The sequence below is a fragment of the Temnothorax nylanderi genome, unplaced genomic scaffold, assembly GCF_030848795.1.
Source record: "Temnothorax nylanderi isolate EJ_2023f unplaced genomic scaffold, tnyl_v1.0 TNYL_tig0169_pilon, whole genome shotgun sequence".
NCBI lineage: Eukaryota > Metazoa > Arthropoda > Insecta > Hymenoptera > Formicidae > Temnothorax > Temnothorax nylanderi.
The window spans coordinates 75451-91373 of record NW_027249231.1 but is presented as its reverse complement, the minus strand read 5'-3'; the positions used below and the strand labels follow the sequence as shown (position 1 = coordinate 91373).

Here is a 15923-nt window from a genome sequence, read left to right as displayed (position 1 = left end):
CTGAAATCTGACATGAATTATAGGCCGTCTAATATGGGCTTTGGAGAGTACATGTGCTGATCACATGTATATACTAACCGAGCCATTCTATTTGTGGCCACGTTGGCAAGAATGTTAAGCATCCAATACTACGCCGATTCATTCAGATCTCATTGATTTTTTTTGTCTTTTTATATATTAGTCATAACAATTATGTAAAATTATTATTATTATTATTATAAATTTAATTATTTTTTTTGTGATTAATGTATGACTGATAAAGGCTCTGTGTAAGTCTAAATTTATTATTTTTTCCTTATTTCCTTTACTTATAATTTTGTTAAACCGAATAGTAACAATTATTTCGCTAGTAAATAATTAATATTATTTTTTTCTTTGTTAAAAAGATAATAAATCATTTATTTGATATCTTAACATTCATGTGTTTGCTCGTTTGTTGGCTCACGTCCATTCATATTGCTTTGCACACACACACACACACACACACACACACACACACACACACACACACACACACACACACACACACACACACACACACACACACACACACACACACACACACACACACACACACAAATACGACTTTAATTCTCATTTATTGTTAGTTTATTATTATTATTGTCCATATTATACGATTATGAGCATGCAATAAGAGAGTAATTTTATCGCGAACAGTTAATAGAATAACAGTAGTTAATGGGTATAGTTAGTAAGAATTTAATGGTCAATATATAGTTGATGGTTAATAATTGATAGTTGGTAGTGAATTGTGCTATAATAATAAAAAGAGAATAGTTTCAAATTGAAATTAATTTCTCTTTCTCTCTTCAGTAAAAATATTTCTAGTTTCTTTGTCAATTTATTCGTCTCTTTTATGACATGTTATAAATCTAGTTATCACCTTGCAATAAAGAAGCTAACCACATAGTCAATAGCAAATATAAGTCAAATAGAACCGTCTCTCTTGATACGGAAAAACAAGGTGAAGTTTTGAAGATAACATTATACGTCTCATAAGATGTAATATGTCCGTTTTTACTTTACGAGCAATAAAAAACTCCAAGATGGAATTAAGAACGCTTTATTTCTACGAAAAAAAAAGGAGTAAGAGAAGGTTTCGCAAGCAACAAACTTTAAATCTATGATCCAGGGGACTATTTTCTATTGCTGAACTGGCTGACTAATTCAGAATTTATCTTTTTTCCTTCCAATAACTATCTTTACGCGAGTGTTACTTCTGTAGTAATTTACTCAAATTATCTTCCTCCGCGTAAACGGGGGTCTATTGGCTATGACGAGAGTAGATAATTGAAGCAAGTTACTCAAATTAATCAGTTACTTCCCGTGTTAATACCTTGCGTAAACGGCTCTCGGAAGTATAAAATACTTACGCACGTACGTATGGTAAACGGTAAAAAATTATCGTACATTAGTCATCGCGTAAACACATAGCCCCGCCGCGTAAACGTGGTAAATGTGGAGTAAAAAAAGATAAATTAACTCTGAACTAGTGCAGCCAGTTCAGCAATAGAAAACAGACTCCAGATTTAAATTACTTAAATTCGTTCGGTTTGGCGTCGAACGCGGGAGCGCTCGAATGTGCCGCGTTGCCTCGCGGAAGTGAAATCAAGCAGGGAGACGGTGCTCGGGTGTTCCTTCCGAGCTCGTCGTCGAGGCGCGCCGCCGCGCGACGCCGCGCGACGAGAGACGAGAGGATGATGCGCGCGGCAATACGACGTTCGTTCAACGGATTTCGGTGGGGAGCGCTCCGGGACTACGATACTCGGCGCCTTGGGCAGCACGTTGACAATCGCGGCGATTTGCGAGCGGCACGCTGGGTATCGTCTACGGTTGTACCTGTTAGTATCTGTGAGAACTCGTTGGAACTTGCTGCGACCGGGAATCCGCCATACACGTCGTGCGCGCCGTGCCGTCGCCCGTCGCGCGAGTCCTTCTCTCCATGTGCGCTCCATTAATCGGTCTCATACAATCAGATCAGATTGTGATCACCCGCACGAACGTCACGTGATCCTGACTGGCATTTTCTCTCGCGCCGTATCTTTCCCGCGGAACGGAGGTCGGATAAATTCGCGCCGGTACCGACCGACGGGATCAGTGGTCTCTCCGATCTCTATCCGCATCCGCGCCGTCCGCGGAGTTCACCGTTTCGAATTTTATCGGGAGGCTTGTTTGGCAGCGTGAAGTCGCGCACGTCGAAGTCGAACCGGTCGAACGATCGAACCTCGAACTGCTCGAACGTTGGAGCGGTCGAGCGCGGGCGCGGATCAGTCCGGATCACGTGATTCAGTGTTTGCTCCGGTGACAATTGACGTACGTGGAAAGAGGCTCGCACGTGCGCGAATATCGTTAGACAAGGTTTCTCTGTGCATTTAGGCGGCGATTTATCGTACACGGGAAGACGCGGGTCGATCGGGAATTATGACGAGGATACGCTACCCCGAGGCACGCAGGGACGAGAGCGTCGTCGATGAGTACCACGGCGTTGAGGTTAGGATACATGTCGCAAAGTGTCTCGTTACTCTTAAAAATGTCGACTTATAATTTTCGTAAAGAGATATTTAACACTTAACACTTGATTCTAATGATATATATTAGTGTATTTAACACTAATCACAGTATATTTAAATCTTGATGGCATTTTGATGGACATTCAATTTCCTTATCAAACGACAATTAGCCTTTAGCGGGGATTATGAAGAAAGGCAGAGATTGCACAAGTTGAAATTTATTGTTTTATGTTAAAATAGGAGATACATGTTAAATCTAATAATATAATGGCCTAGTTTACACCGTGCGTTTAGGCTGCGACCTATACCTTATATTCAACCCAAACACGATAGGTCGCGACGATGTAAACAGTTGCGACCTCGCTTGGGTCAGGTCTCTTTTTCGCGTGCCCTGACCTAAATTAGGCGTAGACCTAAAGTAGGACGTAACGCGTGTAAACGCAGGTGACCTAAAGATCGCCTAAAGTGCAGAGAGTGTACCAATAGATACTAATAGACAATTTTTACTTATATTTGACCCAAAAGTATCATAGGTCTACATGGTGTAAACGTTTTGTTTAGAAGCCTATTTTAGGTCAGGGTATAGGTCAGGTCGCGATCAGGTCGCACGGTGTAAACTAGGCCAATGATTATATAAATAAGATGCATTTAAATATTATATAAATTATATAAAGAGTCAGTATTTTGTTTGTAGATAAAAGATCCTTATAGATGGCTGGAAGATCCAGATTCGGCAGAAACGAAAGCTTTTGTTGATGCTCAAAATGCTATCACTAAACCGTATCTGGCTGCGTACAAAGCGCGTGATAATATTCACGAACGTTTGAAACAACTGTGGGATTTTCCTAAGTATTCGTGCCCCGCCAAACACGGCGAGAAATATTACTTTTATAAAAATACTGGTTTGCAAAACCAAAGGTATAATTCGAATTCCTAACATTCCTAGTTTCTAACATGCATCTGTATATATTGTCTTGACTTAATGGACTTTTTTTCAGTGTCTTATACGTACAAGATACTCTCGAAAGTGAACCAAGGGTATTTCTTGATCCCAATACTCTTTCTGAGGATGGAACTGTTGCAATTACCAGTAGTAGCTTCAGTGAGGATGGTAGCATTTTCGCATATGGATTATCTGAAAGCGGTTCTGATTGGAGTACTATCCACTTCTTGAATGCCCATACTGGTAAAATAATGTCAAAATTCTTAAACTTTCTTACAGTTATGATATAATAGACGTTTATTTACTAAAAATATATAAAACATTTTCATGAAGGTGAAAATTACCCAGAAATTTTGGAAAAAGTCAAGTTTTCACCGATTACATGGACTCACGACAATCGTGGTATTTTTTATGGACAATATCGAGATCAGCAAGGGAAGACTGACGGTTCAGAAACGTTAGGTAATCAAAACCAAAAACTATGCTACCACATTGTTGGTACACCGCAGTCGGGTGATGTTGTCGCCGTTGAGTTTCCTGAAGAACCATTGTGGAGGATGTGAGTTTTGTAACTTGAGTTTTTTTTTTTAGATTTCTCTATAACATTCTATTATCAAATGTTTTATTAGACATTACTTAGACATTAAAATCTATATTTTATGAGTAGATTCTCAAATTATGTAGTAAATCTATAGCAAATCAAAATATACCCAGTTATATTTTCTAATATATCTAGATATGCAATATTATATTATATGTATATGTATATTTATATATGTATATTATATACATATGTTTATATATATGAATGTAAAGAAATAACTGAGATAATCTGTTCGTATGTGTGTGGTACAAATCTATTATTGTTTTATCAGAGGTGCACAAGTGTCTGATTGTGGTAAATGGCTCATTGTTACTCCTCTAAAGGATTGCAGAGATAATTTAGTATATTTTACGCCACTAAAAGATGAAATGGAAATAAAAAACAATTTGCCCTTGACACAAGTTGTCGATAAGCTTGAAGCTGATTACGAAGTTGGTATTAAATATTTTGTTTTTCCTTAAATATTCTTACATTTCTATGTTATTATCATATCTCTCTGTATTTTCAGTACGTGACCAATATTGGTAACAAAGCTGTGTTTCGCACAAATAAAGGTGCTCCTAATTACAAGTTGATAGCTATAGATTTGTTGGATTATGAACAAGACAAATGGGTTGATCTTTTGCCAGAACATTCTGAGAATGTACTAGATTGGGCTAGTGCTGTGGATGAAGACAAATTTGTTGCTTGTTACATACAAGATGTTAAGGTAAACATATATACTTAAAATATTTAGATTAATTGCTGTAGGAACACTAAAAATTAAATATTTTATAGAACATTTTGCAACTGCATTGCTTGAACACTGGTAAAGTTCTTAGAACGTTTCCTCTGGATCTTGGCACTGTCCTCGGATTCTCAGGAGAAAAGAAATATTCTGAGATATTTTATCAATTTACATCATTCCTAACCCCAGGAATTATATATACGATTGATTTAAAAAAAGAAAAGGAACCACGAGTTAGTATCTATCTTTTCAAATAAATATGATATGAGATTTTTCTGTTAGGTACAGTTATAACTCGATGATTAATATTGTTTTCAGATCTTGCGAGAAATCAAAGTGAAGGGTTTTGATGCAAGTTTATACAAAACTAGTCAAATATTTTATTCAAGCAAGGATGGTACAAAAATACCCATGTTTATAGTAACAAAGAATGTACGTAGATTATTTAAAAAATCAATAACAAAATTATATATTTTTTATCATGTGAGCTGTAGATTTTCGACTTAAGAAGCGACTTAAAAATGGTTTAAGATTATTAAAAAATTTTCTGTGTCGTTCAATGTTAAAATCAATGTTAAAATTATCAGAAAATTTTTAATATAGGATGCTGTATTAGATGGAAGTATGCCAGGCTTACTTTATGGATATGGTGGTTTCAATGCAAGTATCCAACCTACATTCAGTGTTACAAGACTTGTTTTTATACAACATTTTAATGGAGTACTTGCTGTTGCTAATGTTCGTGGAGGAGGGTATGTAACAATAGGAAGAACATATTTATAGAAATGTGTGTGTATCTGTTTGTACAAAAAGTGCCATTCTTTGTTGTAGTGAATATGGAGAAAGATGGCACAATGCAGGACGCTTCTTTAATAGGCAAAATGTATTCGATGATTTTCAATATGCAGCAAAATATCTTGTAGAAAATGGATACACTACCTCTGCGAAATTGACAATTCAAGGTGGCAGCAATGGAGGTCTGGCTGTTGCCGTATGTATAAATCAAAGACCTGATCTGTTCGGCGCCGCCATAGCTCAAGTAGGGTTAGTTAAATCTTTTTATTTAATTTATTTTTAAGTTATTGACGCGCGTGGCATATATAAAAAACATTAACTTTCTTTTTAAAATTGCAGAGTTATGGATATGTTACGCTTTCATAAGTTTACCATCGGCTCTGCTTGGGTTTCGGATTATGGAAGTTCCGATGATCCCAAGCATTTCGAGAACTTGTTGAAATATTCACCTTTACATAATGTAAAAGTGCCACCAGGTGACATACAATATCCAGCGATGTTGCTTCTGACTGCTGATCATGATGACCGTGTCGTACCTTTGCATACTCTTAAGTTAACAGCAACTCTTCAATATACGCTTGGAAATGTGTCGAAACAGAAAAACCCATTACTTGCAAGAATAGATACTAAGGCAGGTCATGGCGGTGGAAAACCAACCATGAAAGTGGTAAATATTTCTGCAGAAAACGATTCATACTTAAGACACATGTATAAATAAGTTTATTTAAAAAGTATTATAAAATTTTATATATTTTATATACATTTTATTTTAGATTGAAGAAAGTACCGACATTTTATCATTTATCGCGCAGTCCTTGGGCTTGGAATTCAAATTGTAATTAAGGTTCAAAAGAAGTGTAAAACCCAACACATTTTGCATAAAATCCAAAATCAAGGGATTGTAATGTGATGAGATTAAACGCGCGCTTATGCGATTATCATGTATATTGCAATGTATTGTTGTAAAATTATCAGGTATACTTTGATTGCAAATTCTTTTATAATGATGTGTTTCTATGAAATAAAAACAAGTAAATTTGTACTTTATGACAATATTTACACAACATGTATTTCTCCTTCGTTCAAAACGTAATAAACATACAGTCAAATATGATACTCGAGCATAATTGAGCGTGAAAAATGTTAAATGAAATGTTAGATGTTCATTCCGAGATAATATCTGAAGCATATGTAATAATTAGCTGCCTTTAACTAAAGTGTTAATCTCTGTGCAGAAATATTTCCATATTTTTTTTATCGATTATGATTACATAAAAAATAAATGGTAAAAAAAGTTTTTGGAAAATAGCTCATGAAGTCTCATATCGTTAATATTCATCGGCGTATTATTAATATTTATTAATGTTGCAGTGAGAATTAGCAACACTTTTGCAATGTTTGTACTGAAGTAAGTGTATTTGATGTAGTTATGACCGTATAAATTCAATCGGTAGATAGACTCGCCGAGTGGCGAATGAATCACTTCTAGATTGATGAGTAAATTCCTCAATTTACGCTTGTACCAATATTAATATCATGAGCTAGCTATTTCCCTCTCCAAAAATAAGTTGGCAAGTAAAAAGTGTTTTACATTGAAATTGTATTATTTATGATATTTTTACACATTTCATCACATTTAGAATCATACTTTTGAACGATTGTTGATAACACTTCCATCAATCATCGCTCTAAATTAAATAATACAATAAAAAATATATTTTGGCTTTCAATTGCTTACTGAAAGATTCGATATAGGTACACAGTTAAAATTTTATTTTCATTTATAAATTGTAATAAATAAAGTTCTAAACTTTAATACAACAATTACATAAAAAAAATGTTTAATATAGTAAAATTATAACACAATAAGAGAAAAAATTGTGATTAGAGGTATAGGTTTTTATAAAAGTTATAGATTTTATTAACTATAAATAATTAACAAGGATAATTTTAATTCGCGCTAATTGTCATAATGAGCAAAGAACTTTGCCTGATAAGTGTAGAGCCTATTTAATACTTCACAAACATTACATTACATCAAAACTTGGAATTAGTTGCCCTTTCAAGCTTATAAAGTGCAATTCCAAGTTTTGCGTTACAGCATAATATAAAAATGATAAAAAGATATCATGTTAAATTAAATGTGATCACATTTTAGCTTGCAGAAAATTAAACAGATAACCGGTATCGTGGCACGTATCTCTTGATGCTAGACGATAACGAATCAAGGCAATCAGTGTTAACGCTTACGATACCATTTACTCGATTCCGATCTATAGATATATCAAGCTTCCTGTTAGTCAAAGTCGTTGGTGAACATTGCCGTGAAAAATTGTGAGAAGAACTTTCCCATATATTGCTCCTCCTTGACCGGCCAAACGCCTTCCAGGAAACCAATGTGCCCACCGCGCGACGTTACCACTACGGCCACGTTTTTGGTTTGGCTTATCTCTTTCAGAGGTATCGCTAAAACATTCAAGACGTTGTTTAAAATCGTGTAAAAACGTTATAATCGTTGTCGCGCTGTTGTCGCTCACCTTGCAACGGTTGAAACGGATCGTCTGCCGCGTTGAGACACAAAGTCGGTACTTGGATCAGATGCAGCTTGTCGTGAAGCGTCGCGTTACTATAATACTCATCGACGTTTTTGTATCCAAAGTGCCTTGCCGTAAAATTCGAATCAAATTCTCTTATCGTTTGGCTCTGTCGGATATAATAATTCACAGTAAGTATGAGTCAGATTCAGAATTCCAGACAGATAATATAAAATCGCGCATCACGAATATATATATGACGAATTAATTTCTAATTTAATCTTAATCTAAGTTCATATAAAATTCAGTATCTAGAAGTAGATTACGATATATCTTTTTGCGAAATCATAACTGTGGCAATGTGGAAAGCGACAGAAAAGAAATTAAAGTGAGATACTACGGCTAGATATAAAATTACTGCTTTTAATAAAAGAGATTATAAATTTAGAAAATACATAAGTATTCCTTTAAATTTTACCTTTTGGCGCAAGTATGAAATGTGTACGTTAGAAAAGTTAAAAGTATTCGATCTTCCCATATAATCATGTTTGATACGTAAAAACATACCTTAAGAACAGTGTCAATATCCACGTTGGCCAAAGGGCCAATATCAGAAGTATGAATTCGCTTTATCGTGCGACATAGATTGCTGGCTAGATGCTTATTCAGCATTAGATTAAAATAATTTTCCTCGGTGCTCTTCGTTGCTGCGAATACGTTCCATGGCACCGAGATAATGAGACACGCTCTCAATTTGGTCCTTGCTGTTAGACCTCTTTGGGCTAAATAATTACCTAAGATCAACCTGTGCACAGAAAAGACATGCAATGGTTTACAAAAATGTCATTTATTAACGTATCAAATCAAATGCTTGAATATACATATGCTCTTTCTAAGCATCGTAGAGATATCATACGATTTAGTTATTAATTTAAAGATAAACTAAAGGAAAACATGGTTACCCTCCCATGGAGATCCCAGTTGCTCCGAGAGGTACATGAGGATAAAGTTTCTTCACGTGTTCTATGACTTCACTTAAATCATCATAGTTAGCGGCACAATACGTTCGTGGAGTCTAAAAGTAACAAAAGAAGAAGAACTCCTGTTATTATAAAACGTGCTTTTCGGTTAATCCTGCTAAAAAGAAATTAACAAATAATAATTGCAAGAATTTATCTCATCTCCATTTCGGTTCACAAATAAGCCCTACCTTGAGTTCCAATCCACCTAAGCCTCTGTTATTGAAAATCACGCATCGTATCCCATTTTTTCTCGCGGCTGATACCAGACACTTGATATATTCCGCTTGACTACCGCCCGTGAGACCAGGTAAAATGACGACGATCGGCGACGTGATGGAGCAATCTTTCTCGGCCCAATCCAAGGCCACTTCACCCCCGTCGGACAAAGCAAGAATTTCCCTACGTAACGTAAAGAGAGCGTTACAGAATAGAATCCAATCGCTTGATCGATCATGCGCGCATTATTTGTGTTCCAAAGTCCAATGCCGGATGAACCGAATTGTATATTTATTCTTCTATAATATATATATCCTTCTATACCAACCTGCGATATTCGACAGGTGGCAATAACCGGGATCTCAAAATGCTGGCTATAATGGTTTGTGCTCGCGATTCAAAACACCACAACGTCGGCCAGAATTTATTTTGCACGAGCGGAATGTTGGCTTCCAAGAATGTGCGGAATGGTCCATTGGCGCAAACCAGCAAGGGTGTCTGGAAGCGTAATAGTTGTTTTTGTTATTAGTTTTTCCAGGTGTGACAAAAAAAAATATATAGTACTATTTTCTCCACATGTTTTGTATATATATCGTAGTTATATTCCATTCATAATGTCACGTAATATTATATTGCTTTTTCCTTCTTCAATAAATATTGATTAATAAATAATTATACATGCTGAATTTTGCCATATATTTATAAGAACATTCATGGAATAGCAGTAATGGAATCGCGCAATGATTCAGGTGAATTATATATATTATAGATTTATGAATTGTAGAATGTACATTTGCCATTGTAATATAATTATATTACAATTAATTCTCATTTATATGCAGCTGATTTAATACATGAAAATGACGCGATTAATAAGAATTTCAATAGATCGTGTATATAAATAAATTTGTATGACAATGTAGCAAGAATTTAAGTATCCCTTGAAAGGGATATTTAAATTCCTGTTGTATTGTGAAACGTAGTATGGAAAGGAATGAGAGTTTCCGAGTTGTGCTAAGCAAAACTCGTAGAGTGAATGAAGTGACAGAGTAATGATAATTGTATCAAGTATTGATGCCTGGCGGGTACGTTGCGATAGAAACGCCGATAAGGAAACATTTGACTTGCAAATTATAGTAAGTTAAATATTTCAGTTTCAGCATTCGCGTCTGATAAGGAAGCCTATCGTTAAAATGTCTCTTCTGTTTTTGTATATAGTTTGAGAATTATCTCATAAAAATTTCTATGACTCTGTATGTATATATATATAATATGTATATTGCGCATATGTATATATCCAATATCATAAATCACGATATTATCTGTTTATCTTGTTATCTAGACATCATTAAAAATAAATCTGTAATAATTACTTGTAGTTATGTGGAAAATTAAACGTACATTTTATCGCACTTATAAATCATCCATATGATATCTAGTTGACGATATGAGGGAGAGACTATCAGAGCTAAGAACTATTGTTATTACTTTTTTAACGCTGCGGTTTAGAGCACATTCAACTCCATTTCATATTCTATACATGTCTAAACGTCTAAACTATACGTATATATGTCTACTTACCTAACACAAAATTAAGATTAGTGCGATCAATATTGAAAGAAAGAAAAAAATACTTTTTTATGCAAAAGATCATTGTTCAGTGATTATATTTGATACAATAGAATAATTATATTTAATATAGTCATAAACAGTTTCATTTTGCATTTTCATTATATAATGATGATAGTTTTCCAATACAATTTTCCAATGCATTTATAAAAATGTGATATTAAAGAGAGCTCCATTCGTTGAAATTATTCAATCATTACGTCATTAATATAGCTGCATCGCTAATGTAATTAATAATTAGCATTAATATAATCTACAATTCCTTCCTTCAATTAATTCCTTTATATTCGTTACTTCACCTGCACATTACACGCGCAGGACAAATGCCTAGAGAGTTTTAAGGTCAGATTAATAAATGACACATCTCTCCTCACGACTGATGTCGCCTATGGAGGGACGTACGTCAGTTCACTCAGTCCGAACATGTATCGCGGAAATCCTGTCTATGTATTGAACTCTCGTACTATGTTTCATATAAAATTGAGACAGCAATAGATGTGCAAATATCACGCACAATCACATACTCGTTTTGCATTAAATTACCTTTATTAGCATAAGAAATTACACTGCCTCACGCGAACATGTAATTATGTTTTTTTTTGTGTACATGTAAATTATGTACTATTAAAATTCTTACACCTTTTTTATATTTATTTCCATATTTATTAATTTTATACTCTGACTTACTTGAGTATTCAGCTTTTAGTTTGGGCACAATGCCATGATAAAGGCCATTCCTTGCCCGAAACGTCGTGATATCAATCAATAAATTTGGCTAGTTGGGTCGATAAAAGCTTATACTTGTTAATTATTATTAAAACGTTGTAATTTTATGCTAATATTTTCACAATGAAACATATTATGTGTTTTCTTGATTGAAAAGTAAGTGAACTTTATATGAAATAGAAGCATACATAAAAACATTAAGTGATATCTGACAAATATGTTCGCAAGCACATGTAATTCCTTCTGTTGTATAATTGTTAAACGCGGTAAAATACGTAGTTGATCTTGTCTCCCCTCATTATATTTTATATAGATAGCATGTAATAAATGTTTCATGTAGATGCATTTAAACGACGTAAGATATTTCATGTCAAGCAAGAGTGTCAAGCGATATTCCGAGAGAGCAAGTAGTCAATAATATGCCTTCTTAAAAAGTTCTTGAAAAGCACGAGGGAATTGTAAAGATAACAATACATGTTTACAGAGGAGAAACGATCGCCGCTGTTTCTAATTAGCACAAAATTATGTAAAAAAAGTATCTTAACTGATATATATTACGAAGAGAATTTCAAGACTGCTGCCGATGGAAGCTTATTCGAATGAGCACGTAAGCATGGAGAACTATGCTACGAAAGCAATAAAATTAATTTAAAGAGGCGAAACTAATTTTATGGATATTCTTAAACAAGTTTTATTTAAATACGCATTTTATTGTCAGATTACAGCATCCCGCGGCCGAGTTGCGTGCGCGTTCGCGGACGGGCGAATTATTTAATTTCGCGTAAAGGATTAACTTCGCTATTCAGAGCAAATAAATGTTGACGCATACAAAAGATGTCGCAGCCCGGGGCACTATTTAGCCGCATTGCCCCGGCTCGTTAGTCAATGAACGCGTCGCGCACGAGGCACGAATGATAAGCTGCCCCATTTCGGAGTTCATTACGCGCGGATGAATCCGTCGCTCCTCGTTTTCGCGCGTCGCTACGTCAGATCTCGCCTCGTTACTGGACTCGTTACTAATTAAGTCTTGTGTCCACGATGCCAGAAATTAACAAATCGCATTTGAACAATTCGGCCAATTGACCAATCGCATTGGTCAATTCTTTCTCCTTCCGAAATCTCGGAACGATTTCTAGCATCGTGGATACAAGGCTTTAGACTCCAAAATTCCGGGATCGCGACCTTGCGCCCTACTTGCGTGCTACTTCTTATTCACATATTTTGAGAAAAGGTCATGCATTGTTGTACATTTCTCAGACAACACGCATGTCTAAAAAAAATACATTTTAAAGACGTCTTTCTTAAGAGGTCTTTAAAAAAAACGTCTCCAAAACTTCCCGAATAAACATCTGAGGAGGGATTCTGTAACTTCTTAACAATAGTTTCGGTATCGTTGCGCAGCTTTTTTACCATAATATAATACCTGCGCAACGATATACCGAAACTGTCGTTAAGGAGTTACAGAATCCCGCTACTGAGAGTTGTCTTTTATAAGACATTTTTTATAAGGCAAGTATTTACATTATCGATTATAAGATATATCGATTAAAATACATATGACATGGCCAATGGCCAATGTAGAGATATAACATAGCCTATAAAAATATTTACTGCGTCAGTTAATTTGGTATTCAGATATTTTGCATTATGTTTAGTGTCACAACGACACAATTAATTAAAACGAAACTGTTTGGAAACTGTTAATGCGTTTCCGTATTATTAATTTTTATTTCATAATATGTCTAAAGTTTTATTTTATAATATATCTAAAATTCGTTTAAGTTATTTAAAATGTTTAAATTAATTAAATTAAGACGTCTATATCACGTCTCAAAGACGTCATAAATTAGGTTATAAGACGTCTTTCGGATAGTTTACCGGATATCTCGATCCAATCGCATTAAATCATAGGTGTCAGAGTTGCTGGTTAAAAAATCGAAAATAATTTTTTACCGATGAGTTAATATGTAGCTCGCATTATTTACCTTCGAATTTTAAGTTTGTATTATACCTTTTGCGTCAAGCAATTACCATTGATGACGTACACGCATAAATAGTATAACCTTCCGCAAGAAACAACTATGAATATCGCCTATAAAACCTACTTTAGACGATCTATAATTCGTGTCAGAATATAGGAGGGAATTCTATTTATATAATTGTGTGCTTAAAGCCCATATATAAACGATCTATAATGTGCGTCAGATTTCCAGGTGAAAATCGCGTTTTTATTTAAAACTTTTTATATTGTGCATTCTGTTATACATGTACATTTTGATATCTTTTTATATATTTGAATTTTGACTCTTTAATTATTTTTTGCATTACGTGACATATATATTAAATTATGAATAAAATACTTGTCTTGAATTCTGAATTACAGATCATTTAAAACGTGAGACCAGAAACATTTGAAGAATGAAGATACAACACTATTAATTATTTAAAATGTATACAATTGTATGTGTGTGAAATATTTATTAAAAAATATATCCAAATATATACCTTTGAAATTAGAAATAAATATTTTTTCTAAATTCTATCCTAAATAATATATCGTTTACACACGCACACAATGAGCTTTTTGCGAAAACGTTATCTAGACATACGATGTGTTCGACTAAAGATTTGTTATATTAGCTTCAGACATGAAGATATACATGACGCTGACGGCACGTGTCTTATACAACCATTTGGCGCATACATGTATAGTTAACAGAACGTAATGGATCATAGAAAGACGTATGACGCTGCGTTGATTCTTGTCGAGTGTATGAACAATATTTAGATAATGAGGAAGCGATACGCACTCGCGTGCGCATGCGTGCGTGACGTCGCGCGCGTCTAATCATCATGCCCGCATATCGCTTTATTATTATTTGGACACATGTTCAAATTTGGACACATATTTTCCGCAACTCATCCCAATCGCGTATAGATAAAGATAAGACTTCAGGAAGCGTGACAATCACAATCTAATTTATCTCCGAATAATGTGCACCGTCGTTTAATTTTGTTACTACTTCTATAGTAACTTACAATAATTCACTCGTTTACGCGGAGTAAATTATCGTAAGTTACTACAGAAGTAACGCTCGCGTAAACGTAGTAATTGAAAGACATTTTTAAACTCTCCTTTCTCGATCGATTCGGACCGCGATCGATCGATCGAGTCTTTCCCCGTCTCTTTTTTACTAAAAAAATCTCATGACAAATCGACCTTCGGCAGAATCAAGCGACCGATCGTGATTATTAATTCTATAATTATGTAATTATATATTTTTTTCTTCACTCACCTTGACAACCTCGTAGAGGTAGTAGATGCAGAAACCGATGCCCAGCAGTGCGCCGTAGTAGAGCTTCGGGATGTACGCGACGCTCTCGAAGAGGCTCAGCATCGTTGCGCGCTACCGGACGGTGTCAGCCGGCGTAGAGTCGGTGTTGTCGCGATGGCGAGGCTCAGATCGAGGCGACGATGGACGGCGATTAACGAGCGGCGATCGCGAACGAGAGCCGGTGCGAGAGTCCTCGGCCGCCGCGCGCATGCCGCACAAATAATTTAAGTCGCGGCGGACCGGCCGACTAATCGGCCGAACCGCGGCGTCCGCGGCCAATAGAGCGGTGATACCCGCGGGCGGATAGCGCGACGTATCCGATGGCTCTCGATAACGCAAAGCGCACGCGAGAGCGGGCTCGCTATAGTGCGCACGCGTGTTACCGTCCGCCGCTCGACGCGGCTCTAAAGTAGCCCGGGTTCTTATATAAAACCGGGTTTTCGACTGAAAAAAAGGCTCATGATTTACGTATAAACTTTTTTGTGCATTACAATTAATATACATATATTATAATGTGTAAGCGGGCGAGTCGGACTTTTTTTCACGCGCGTTTAACGTATGTGTGAAAAAACGAAGAAAAAAGCGTGAAAAATCGAAGCATTATTAGTAATCTCTACCTTTGTCTCTCTTTTTCTTTCTCTATTATATATATATATATATATATATATATATATATATATATACGTTATTTGAACGTGTCTCTACTTTGTCGCATCATACCGTCGAATAAAAAGTAATGCAATGACAAGGAAATTAAGAGAATAGCTTCGTTGTTGTTACGTATTTGAACGCGAGCCTTATCGAGATGGAACTCGGAATTGGACGAGCACATCGACAACGTAACGATAAAAGTATGACAGA

At 35.5% G+C, this 15923-nt stretch overlaps 2 protein-coding genes across 3 annotated transcripts; one reads left to right on the top strand and one right to left on the bottom strand.

Annotated features, from left to right (window-relative positions):
* The first annotated feature begins 1678 nt into the window (after positions 1-1678).
* On the top strand, positions 1679-6642 carry LOC139777937 (prolyl endopeptidase). Of its 2 annotated transcripts, none has more exons than XM_071715636.1 (13): positions 1679-1862; positions 2398-2511; positions 3226-3449; positions 3530-3717; positions 3808-4033; positions 4350-4509; positions 4587-4787; positions 4856-5038; positions 5124-5237; positions 5409-5557; positions 5637-5849; positions 5940-6267; positions 6374-6642. In XM_071715636.1, the coding sequence occupies exons 1-13, from the start codon at positions 1719-1721 to the stop codon at positions 6437-6439; spliced, it is 2310 nt and encodes a 769-aa protein (XP_071571737.1). In that variant the 5' UTR covers positions 1679-1718; the 3' UTR covers positions 6440-6642. The 2 variants fall into 2 exon arrangements, with proteins under 2 accessions (XP_071571737.1, XP_071571738.1); XM_071715637.1 differs by lacking the exon at positions 1679-1862 and adding an exon at positions 2030-2334.
* Positions 6643-7493: 851 nt separating this feature from the next.
* Positions 7494-15500, bottom strand: Hydr1 (phospholipase Hydr1). Its single transcript, XM_071715647.1, has 7 exons — positions 15024-15500; positions 9701-9870; positions 9345-9555; positions 9097-9209; positions 8702-8939; positions 8138-8303; positions 7494-8066 (listed from the first exon to the last, which is right to left on the bottom strand). The coding sequence occupies exons 1-7, from the start codon at positions 15123-15125 to the stop codon at positions 7897-7899; spliced, it is 1170 nt and encodes a 389-aa protein (XP_071571748.1). The 5' UTR covers positions 15126-15500; the 3' UTR covers positions 7494-7896.
* Between the last annotated feature and the right edge of the window lie 423 nt (positions 15501-15923).

What these genes read in the sequence shown, in the direction of transcription:
- LOC139777937 (XM_071715636.1), top strand. Translation starts at nt 1,719, where the DNA reads ATGATGCGCGCGGCAATACGACGTTCGTTCAACGGATTTCGGTGGGGA. An exon ending in CTTCTTGAATGCCCATACTG is followed by an intron (nt 3,718 to 3,807) that starts GTAAAATAATGT and finishes ATTTTCATGAAG; the next exon opens with GTGAAAATTACCCAGAAATT. An exon ending in GCTAATGTTCGTGGAGGAGG is followed by an intron (nt 5,558 to 5,636) that starts GTATGTAACAAT and finishes TCTTTGTTGTAG; the next exon opens with TGAATATGGAGAAAGATGGC.
- Hydr1 (XM_071715647.1), bottom strand. Translation starts at nt 15,125, where the DNA reads ATGCTGAGCCTCTTCGAGAGCGTCGCGTACATCCCGAAGCTCTACTAC. An exon ending in TAGGTGGATTGGAACTCAAG is followed by an intron (nt 9,210 to 9,344) that starts GTAGGGCTTATT and finishes TGTTACTTTTAG; the next exon opens with ACTCCACGAACGTATTGTGC. An exon ending in ACTGGGATCTCCATGGGAGG is followed by an intron (nt 8,940 to 9,096) that starts GTAACCATGTTT and finishes TTCTGTGCACAG; the next exon opens with GTTGATCTTAGGTAATTATT.